The sequence below is a fragment of the Amblyraja radiata genome, chromosome 13 (genome assembly GCF_010909765.2).
Source record: "Amblyraja radiata isolate CabotCenter1 chromosome 13, sAmbRad1.1.pri, whole genome shotgun sequence".
Taxonomy (NCBI): domain Eukaryota; kingdom Metazoa; phylum Chordata; class Chondrichthyes; order Rajiformes; family Rajidae; genus Amblyraja; species Amblyraja radiata.
In genome coordinates this window covers 12,697,773-12,707,420 of record NC_045968.1, presented here as the reverse complement: position 1 = coordinate 12,707,420, position 9,648 = coordinate 12,697,773, and the positions used below count along the sequence as shown (strand labels likewise).

General features: G+C 41.6%; 1 protein-coding gene across 5 annotated transcripts; it reads right to left on the bottom strand.

Moving 5' to 3' along the window:
* Positions 1-896: 896 nt before the first annotated feature.
* On the bottom strand, positions 897-9,621 carry LOC116979630 (THAP domain-containing protein 5-like). Of its 5 annotated transcripts, none has more exons than XR_004413754.1 (5): positions 9,430-9,621; positions 9,119-9,308; positions 7,106-7,295; positions 1,299-2,441; positions 897-1,264 (listed from the first exon to the last, which is right to left on the bottom strand). XR_004413754.1 is itself a non-coding variant. In XM_033031260.1 (3 exons), the coding sequence occupies exons 1-3, from the start codon at positions 9,187-9,189 to the stop codon at positions 1,503-1,505; spliced, it is 1,200 nt and encodes a 399-aa protein (XP_032887151.1). In that variant the 5' UTR covers positions 9,190-9,614; the 3' UTR covers positions 897-1,502. The 5 variants fall into 5 exon arrangements, 1 of the variants encoding a protein (XP_032887151.1); XR_004413756.1 differs by adding an exon at positions 8,027-8,070 and having other exon boundaries at positions 9,119-9,614; XR_004413755.1 differs by having other exon boundaries at positions 7,106-7,515; positions 9,119-9,614.
* Between the last annotated feature and the right edge of the window lie 27 nt (positions 9,622-9,648).

Sequence of the window (9,648 nt, the reverse complement as noted above, 5' to 3'; positions counted from 1 at the left end):
GTAGGGCACACTGTAAGGAGTTAGCAAAAGAAGACTTTCATATGAAGAAAGACTGGATAGACTCGGCATGTGCTCGCTAGAATTTAGAAGATTGGGGGGGGGGGGGGGGGGGGGGATCTTATAGAAACTTACAAAATTCTTAAGGGGTTGGACAGGCTAGATGCAGGAAGATTGTTCCCGATGTTGGGGAAGTTCAGAACAAGGGGTCACAGTTTAAGGATAAGGGGGAAGTCTTTTAGGACCGAGATGAGAAAAACATTTTTCACACAGAGTGGTGAATCTCTGGAATTCTCTTCAACAGAAGGTAGTTGAGGCCAGTTCATTGGCTATATTTAAGAGGGAGTTAACTGTGGCCCTTGTGGCTAAGGGGATCAGGGGGTATGGAGAGAAGGCTGGTACGGGATACTGAGTTGGATGATCAGCCATGATCATATTGAATGGCGGTGCAGGCTCAAAGGGCCGAATGGCCTACTCCTGCACCTATTTTCTATGTTTCTAAGACAACTGATATAAAAATTGGAAATTTTTGAATTGGCCTACAGAGAAAAGGCAATCTCGGGAAGCTTTTTAAACAAATGTTTAACTTGTTATTTTCCTCCTTAAATTGAAGAACTATCCTAAGCCCAATGAGAACATCAACAGTAACATGCTGGTATTTTATTTATGATTTACTGAAGTTTATGAGTAAGTTTTACTGGTGCTGTTATTATTGGTATTGGTTTAATATTGTCACATGTACCGAGATACAGTGAAATGGTTACAGTTCAATCTAATTATATTTCACAAGTACAATCAAGCCAGTAACAAAGTAAAACAGGTAGCGCAAAAAATAAAGTGTTATACCTTTATACTTAGTGCAAAAGTGCAGATTAAACAAAGAAGAGGCTATTTTGGTATTAGGGTTGAAACATTAATAATAATTTTTAATGAAAAAAATTAGATACAACCCGAGACCAGTTGCCACAGAACAATTCTGGCCAAACTATTCCTTTCTCATAACCAGTGGAGTTATGACAATGTGTAATCCATTATAATTTAGACGTTTCCAACACTAATATGAATGACTACACTCTTAACATACAAATACACTCAATGCAAGTTTGAAAAGTGCCCTATGGATCCAATCCATTCCAAAATGAAGTAGACAGTACGACTCTCACCCCCTCACCTATCCAGCCAGTTGAGAAGCATTTCTGAAAACCAGGTTGTACAATTCATTGAATTAGTATTTTATGAAACGTCTTGAGACACTATTTGTAAGAGGACAATCCAGCCTTGGCAGCAGAATTACCCTGCGCCTTCCATTTTATTTCAAAACAACCTGCTGAAACATAAATGCACTAACCCCAACTTCGGAATCTATTTTGATTTAATCTTGCTGAAATACATCAAACTCACTCATTAAAGAAATTAAGCTAGAAAATTTCACTCGTTTGTCCTCCAATAAAAACATACATTTTTCTGCAACTAGTCAGCAGATTCACAAAGCTTTTCCTCGTTTATTACAATATATTACTGTTCCACAGATCACCAGACTTATTTTCCCTCAGCTCGTTGATAATTTTGGTAAGGCTGTCAATTTTCTGCTCTTTTCTCTTCAGTTTTTGTTGAAGTACTCTGAACCTTTGCCGCTGTTCTTCGTTCTTCTTCCTTTCCCAAGCAAGCTTCTTTTCTAAAGTTCTCCTGATGATATCTGGACAAGGATTCATGAAATAACTGTGATCCTGAGGAAATGTCATTCCCGTCAAATCTTGATCATACCGAGAAGAAAGCACAGTCTCAGAAGAACACTGCAATTCTTCTGATGGCTGAACAGGGGTGGACAGATGAGTCTGTGTTTCAGGGATAAGTACTTCTGTAGATATCCAAGTTGTTCCCTCTGATATTGTTGATCTGTCAGATACTGGCTCTGCAGATGATGTAAATAAACATGGCAAAACATCCGCAGATACATCCATCGAACCCACAAGTGTGGTACATGTATCCGATTGTACTTCAGGCCTTGATAATACATTGGCTGTCCAATGGAGGGTATCCGAACACAGAGCTGCAGCTGAATCTTGAGATTCTTCCTCTAAACGACCTATGATTAATCCATCTGGAACAGATTCCATCTTGTCCTCTGTTGCAGGTGTTTCAGTTTGCACTCTGCAGTTAAAGACTGCGAGAACTTCTGAAGACTCTGCTTCAGGTTTTAAGGGCACTTCTATTACTTGAGTGAATTCTGCCAAATTCAAGACAGCTGCTGCAGCCAGTTGAGCTAATCGCCCCGAGTTTAGAGTGTCAGTGGTTAATTCAGACGGTTCATCTTTTACTTTAGTTGGCTCGCCTGGTTGACGTAATGTTTCATGAGCTTGCAAGACTGACATCTCCACCTCTGAAGATTCCTTGTGGTGTCCAACATAAGTCTTCGCTTTATAGGACTTTCTGGGGCCTGTAAACTGCAAATTAGCGAAAATGTTTGAATTGTCAATTTGAAAAGAAAAATTCAATCGTTCCAGCTTTGAGACAAAGTAAGCTCTCCAAATGTACCTTGCGTGCAAAATTTCAAGTGCATTCAGAATGATCATTGTGAAAGTATTAACAAACCCGACCTTCACTGCATCTTCACTTCATCTTTAAATTCAAACCTCAGGATCATTTAAAAGAGCCATCTCTCTTTTTCATATTTTTTGCTTCTACAGCAAATTAGATTTTAGCAATTCAGCATTCCCATAAAATATATCATATATAACATTTTGTTTATTATGCGATGAAGTTGGATACTGTTGAGGGAGATGGCTCATCAGGGGAATGCAGCAGCAGCCAAGTTCATGGCACCATGGGTGGCTCTGCGGCACATGAGGGGGGGAAAAAGACTAGAAGGGCAATAGTTATAGGGGATTCAATTGTCAGGGGAATAGATAGGCGTTTCTGCGGCCGCAAACGAGACTCCAGGATGGTATGTTGCCTCCCTGGTTCAAGGGTCAGGGATGTCACTGAACGGCTGCAGAACATTCTGGAGGGGGAGGGTGAACAGCCAGTTGTCGTGGTGCATATTGGCACCAACGATATAGGTAAAAAAAGGGATGAGGTCCTACAAGATGAATTTAGGGAGCTAGGAGATAAACTTAAAAGTAGGACCTCAAAGGTAATAATCTCTGGATTACTACCAGTACCACGGGCCAGTCAGAGTAGAAATAGGAGGATATTGCAGATGAATACGTGGCTTGAAAAATGGTGCAAGGGGGAGGGATTAAAATTTTTAGGGCATTGGAACCAGTTCTGGGGGAGGTGGGACCAGTACAAATAGGATGGTCTGCACCTGGGCTGGAATGGAACCAATGTCCTTGGGGGAGTGTTTGCTAGTGCTGTCGGGGAGGATTTAAACTAATGTGGCAGGGGGATGGGTACAAGAGCAGAGAGGCAGGGGGTGTAAAATGAGGGTAGAAGCAATAGGTAGCAAGGTGAAAAGTAAAAGTGGCAGGCAGACAAAACCAGGGAAAAAATCAAAAAGGGCCACTTTTCAACATAATTGTATAAGGGGTAAGAGCATTGTAAAAACAAGCCTGAAGGCTTTGTGTCTCAATGCAAGGAGTATTCGTAATAAGGTGGATGAGTTGAACGTGCAGATAGCCATTAATGATTATGATGTAGTTGGGATCACGGAGACATGGCTCCAGGGTGACAAAGGCTGGGAGCTGAACATCCAGGGATATTCAATATTCAGGAGGGATAGACAGAAAGGAAAAGGAGGTGGGGTAGCGTTGCTGGTTAGAGAGGAGATTAACGCAATGGAAAGGAAGGACATTAGTTTGGAGGATGTGGAATCGGTATGGGTAGAGCTGCGAAACACTAAGGGGCAGAAAACGCTGGTGGGTGTTGTGTACAGGCCACCTAACAGTAGTAGTGAAGTTGGAGATGGTATCAAACAGGAAATTAGAAATGCGTGCGACAAAGGCAAAACAGTTATAATGGGTGACTTCAATCTACATATAGATTGGGTGAATCAAATTGGCAGGGGAGCTGAGGAAGAGGATTTCTTGGAATGTATGCGGGATAGTTATCTAAATCAACATGTAGAGGAACCAACGAGAGAGCAGGCTATTTTAGACTGGGTATTGAGTAATGAGGAAGGGTTAGTTAGCAGTTTTGTTGTACGTGCCCCCTTGGGCAAGAGTGACCATAATATGGTTGAGTTCTTCATTAGGATGGAGAGTGACATTGTTAATTCAGAAACAATGGTTCTGAACTTAAAGAAAGGTAACTTTGAGGGTATGAGATGTGAATTGGCCAAGATTGACTGGCAATTAATTCTAAAAGGGTTGACGGTGGATATGCAATGGAAGACATTTAAAGACTGCATGGATGAACTATAAAAATTGTTCATCCCAGTTTGGCAAAAGAATAAATCAGGGAAGGTAGTACATCCGTGGATAACAAGGGAAATCAGGGATAGTATCAAAGCGAAGGATGATGCGTACAAATTAGCCAGAAAAAGCAGCATACCAGAGGACTGGGAGAAATTCAGTGACCAGCAGAGGAGGACAAAGGGCTTAATTAGGAAAGGAAAAATAGATTATGAAAGAAAACTGGCAGGGAACATAAAAACTGACTGCAAAAGTTTTTATAGATATGTGAAAAGAAAGAGATTAGTTCAAACAAATGTAGGTCCCTTGCAGTCAGAAACAGGTGAGTTGATCATGGGGAACAAGGATATGGCGGACCAATTGAATAACTACTTTGGTTCCGTCTTCACTAAGGAAGACATAAATAATCTGCCGGAAATAGCGGGGTACCGCGGGTCAAAGGAGTTGGAGGAATTGAGTGAAATCCAGGTTAGTCGGGAAGTGTTGTTGGGTAAATTGAATGGATTAAAGGCCGATAAATCCCCAGGGCCAGATAGGCTGCATCCCAGAGTGCTTAAGGAAGTAGCTGTAGAAATAGTGGATGCATTAGTAATAATCTTTCAAAACTCTTTAGATTCTGGAGTAGTTCCTGAGGATTGGCGGGTAGCAAACGTAACCCCACTTTTTAAGAAGGGAGGGAGAGAGAAAACGGGGAATTACAGACCAGTTAGTCTAACATCGGTAGTGGGGAAACTGCTAGTCAGTTATTAAAGATGGGATAGCAGCACATTTGGAAAGTGGTGAAATCATTGGACAAAATCAGCATGGATTTATGAAAGGTAAATCATGTCTGACGAATCTTATAGAATTTTTCGAGGATGTAACTAGTAGCGTGGATAGGGGAGAACCAGTGGATGCGGTGTATCTAGACTTCAAGAAGGCTTTCGACAAGGTCCCACATAAGAGATTAGTATACAAACTTAAAGCACACGGCATTGGGGGTTCAGTATTGATGTGGATAGAGAACTGGCTGGCAAACAGGAAGCAAAGAGTAGGAGTAAACGGGTCCTTTTCAGAATGGCGGGCAGTGACTAGTGGGGCACCACAAGGCTCAGTGCTGGGACCCCAGCTATTTACAATATATATTAATGATCTGGATGAGGGAATTGAAGGCAATATCTCCAAGTTTGCGGATGACACTAAGCTGAGGGGCAGTGTTAGCTGTGAGGAGGATGCTAGGAGACTGCAAGGTGACTTGGATAGGCTGGGTGAGTGGGCAAATGTTTGGCAGATGCAGTATAATGTGGATAAATGTGAGGTTATCCATTTTGGTGGCAAAAACAGGAAAGCAGACTATTATCTAAATGGTGGCCGATTAGGAAAAGGGGAGATGCAGCGAGACCTGGGTGTCATGGTACACCAGTCATTGAAAGTAGGCATGCAGGTGCAGCAGGCAGTGAAGAAAGCGAATGGTATGTTAGCTTTCATAGCAAAAGGATTTGAGTATAGGAGCAGGGAGGTTCTACTGCAGTTGTACAGGGTCTTGGTGAGACCACACCTGGAGTATTGCGTACAGTTTTGGTCTCCAAATCTGAGGAAGGACATTATTGCCATAGAGGGAGTGCAGAGAAGGTTCACCAGACTGATTCCTGGGATGTCAGGACTGTCTTATGAAGAAAGACTGGATAGACTTGGTTTATACTCTCTAGAATTTAGGAGATTGAGAGGGGATCTTATAGAAACTTACAAAATTCTTAAGGGGTTGGACAGGCTAGATGCAGGAAGATTGTTCCCGATGTTGGGGAAGTCCAGGACAAGGGGTCACAGTTTAAAGATAAGGGGGAAATCCTTTAAAACCGAGATGAGAAAACTTTTTTCACACAGAGAGTGGTGAATCTCTGGAACTCTCTGCCACAGAGGGTAATTGAGGCCAGTTCATTGGCTATATTTAAGAGGGATGTGGCCCTTGTGGCTAAAGGGATCAGGGGGTATGGAGAGAAGGCAGGGACAGGATACTGAGTTGGATGATCAGCCATGATCATATTGAATGGCGGTGCAGGCTCGAAGGGCCGAATGGCCTACTCCTGCACCTAATTTCTATGTTTCTAAGTTGGTCACACCATAAGATGGTGTCGAAGATTCAAGATGAAAGAATATGAAGACAAGATGGATTTCTTGAAAGAGAAGGGAATCTGTTTTGGATGTTTGGAAAAGGGACATATGGTAAGAGACTGTAAGAGTCCTATAATTTATCTGAATTGTTTTTTTGGCACACCAGTAGTTAATGACAATGCAATTAAGGGCAACTTTTTGATGCAAGAGTTTGTTACTTAGGTCAATTCTATCATAAATAACTTTTTTTTTAAATTACATTTTGATTTTAATGCAAGTATAGTGCGAGGGGCAAAATTTAGAGGACATGAGCGGATACGTTTTATTTTACAGAAAGAGCAGTGGACGATTGGAACATGCTGCCAGGGGTGGTGGTGGAGTCAGATATGATAGTGGCATTTAAGATGCTTTTAGATAGGCATGTGGATATGCAGCGAATGGAGTGATAAAGATCACGTGAAGGCAGAGGAGATTAGTTTAACCTGGGAATATGTTTGGCCCGAACATTGTGGGCTAAAGTGCCTGTTTCTGGGTTGTTTTGTTCTATGTTCTATATATGTTCAGCCAGCCAACAAATTACATATTTTCAATTTAATTACATTGAAAATTTAAACTTAATCAACATTACCAAAAATCATATATCAAATAAAGAACAGACACAATACCTTATTTTTAGGTGGTGGAAATATGGTTGGTACAGAGGAAAACTTTAAATGCCTTCTATCATTCCGTTCTTCAAAGCATTCCTTAATGAAGTGATTACTGCAGAGTGTTGCTCTCGGTGATGGCACCCAGTTTCCTCGTGCTACGGCTTTTAACCATTTTGCCATGAGGTCAGGTCTTGAAATAGGAAATCTACGTCAAGACAACCATTGGTAAATGAGATGAATATGCCTTACTGAAACTGAATGCTCAGGTTTGTGTTGATCCAAGTTGTTATGTTTATCTGCTCTGCAATTCTCTGTACAGCAGTTTGCCAGCAATTTCCTTATACTGCCCAGATGTCACTTATGAGTGATCACGTTGATGGTCAGCATGGACTCAGTGGGCCAAAGGGCCTGTTTCCACGCTGTATCTTTCAAACAATCAATCAAGGCAGTCCAAGGATGTTATTAGCACAGTGAAATACAAATCACAAAACACTTACTATCAATCATTACACATCTGTGGGTCTTCAAATATGAATGTAAACATTGAAAACCATATATGAGCAGCCCTTTAGATAGGCCATCTCCAATTTAATTTTATTGTATCTAGCTTTAAAATCTTAACACATGCCAAGATAATGTAATGTTTATCAATTGCAATTAGAATCAGAGTTACCTCAGATAGTTCTCCTGCATGATTGCAATAATTTGTTGGAAGAGTAATTTTGTTTTGAACCATACCACTGCAATAATGAATAGAATGAAGAAAACAGTTCCCTCCATATCTTCTCAAAATAGAATTTGTCTTCATGGACATTCACATATCAAAACCCTTCCATAAGAGTCTTCTACATTTCAGAACCATTACATTTTTAGCAGGAAAAGGATCCACAAGCCCGTCTTCATTAACATTTCAGTGGTGGAGAGTGAACAACTTACCAAAGTGCCACTATTCCCAAGGTGCATATCTCTGAAGTTCTGTCCTGGACACAGCACATTAATGTAATCAAAAAGAAAGCCCATCAATCTCTCTACGTCCTTAGAAGATTGAGGACATTCAGTATTGAATAATTACTCTCTTAAACTTCTTACAAGTGTACGGTAAAGAGCATATTGATTAGTTGCATCATGGCCTGGTTCAGCAAATCAAATGCCCAGGAACGAAGGAGATTACAAACGGAAGTAAACAATGCCCGGTCCGTTACAGGTACCGACCTCCCATCATCGAAGAGATCTATGAGAGGCGCTGTCTGAAAAAAGCAGCACCATCTTTATTACATTAACTATTTAGTATTGTGCTTATAAACCTCTTATGCTGCAATGCTTAAGATTTCTATTGTTCCCTTTCGAGATGACAATAAAACACTTGACTCTTCTTGCTCCCTTGCGTCATCCACCCGATTACGGTGAGATAGTGGAAAGGGAAATAAGAGGGATGTTCAAGCTGCGAGCTTTCGGATAATAAAAGTATCTGCGTTTGTCTAAACTATAGAAGTACGATTAATTAGAATCCCAACACGCCAATTTAAAAATAAATACAAAATATCCAACGAAATGCGTGAAACTATATAGCAACACCATATGATTACAGAGTTCACTTTAGAGGGATCTTGGACCTTGCTTTTCTTCGAGATGCAGGATTACAATCGCAGCCTGGACTTCCCCAACCACACTACATCGGGTCACGGACAAGGGCATTAAGCGGGAGGGGGGGGGGGGGCAAGGAACTGCAAATGCTGGTTTACAAAATAAACACACAAAGTGCAGAAGTAATTCAATGGGACATGCAGCATCTCTGAGAACATGGAGAATGGTCATGACTCGAAACATCACCTCTACATGTTCTCCATGGATGCTGCTTGACCCGTTGAGTTACTCCCGCACTTTATGTCTTCTTTTCTAAACCAGCAACCAGTTCCCCGTTTCGACATCTCTTGGAGACATGGATGGATTCCATCAGAGCAATTTTAAAAAGGCCTCGGCATGAATCGACACCCCGACAAACAGCATTCGAGCTCTCTCGCCGCGTACCTGTGGAAAGTTATGCCACTTCCTTTCTTGAAGCGGTTCTTGCAATCAAGCGCGCTGCATGAGACTGGCATCTTGTAGGTGAAGCCAAAGGCAACCCTGGGCGCCCTATCTGCGCCCTATCTGCCTGCAATAAAGATGGCGGGCTGATGGGCGTTGACGTCATTTGGAACATGGGCCCAGGATTGGAACCCTGCGGAAAGGATACATAATGTTACATTATTCCCAGCCGCTGCTGAACGATCAGCTGTACATCTCACCGTCTTACTTTACAATGACAACAAATTATCCTTTCGGGAGGAATTATAACCGACCTTGGTTTCCCCCGCCCAAGATAATTCTTAATACGTCCACTGTGATATTTTACAAATCTCCAAAAATCGCATTAATGAAAAAATAAATTTGAATAGGTTTTCGTGATCCAGATTTTATTTTTGCGTTCTGTATTCCTTGCGTGGCTATTCCCTTCCGGAATCACCCACCGCGCATTGTTATCATAAAAACTACAACTCCCTGTTTCCACCCGCTTCGCC

Bases quoted from the DNA above. Each gene is read 5' to 3' on its own strand.
- LOC116979630 (XM_033031260.1), bottom strand. From the start codon at position 9,189: ATGCCAGTCTCATGCAGCGCGCTTGATTGCAAGAACCGCTTCAAGAAA. The intron at 7,296-9,118 runs GTACGCGGCGAG...GTCTTGACGTAG, and splicing joins AGTGGCATAACTTTCCACAG to ATTTCCTATTTCAAGACCTG. The intron at 2,442-7,105 runs GTATTGTGTCTG...GCTAATTTGCAG, and splicing joins TTCCACCACCTAAAAATAAG to TTTACAGGCCCCAGAAAGTC.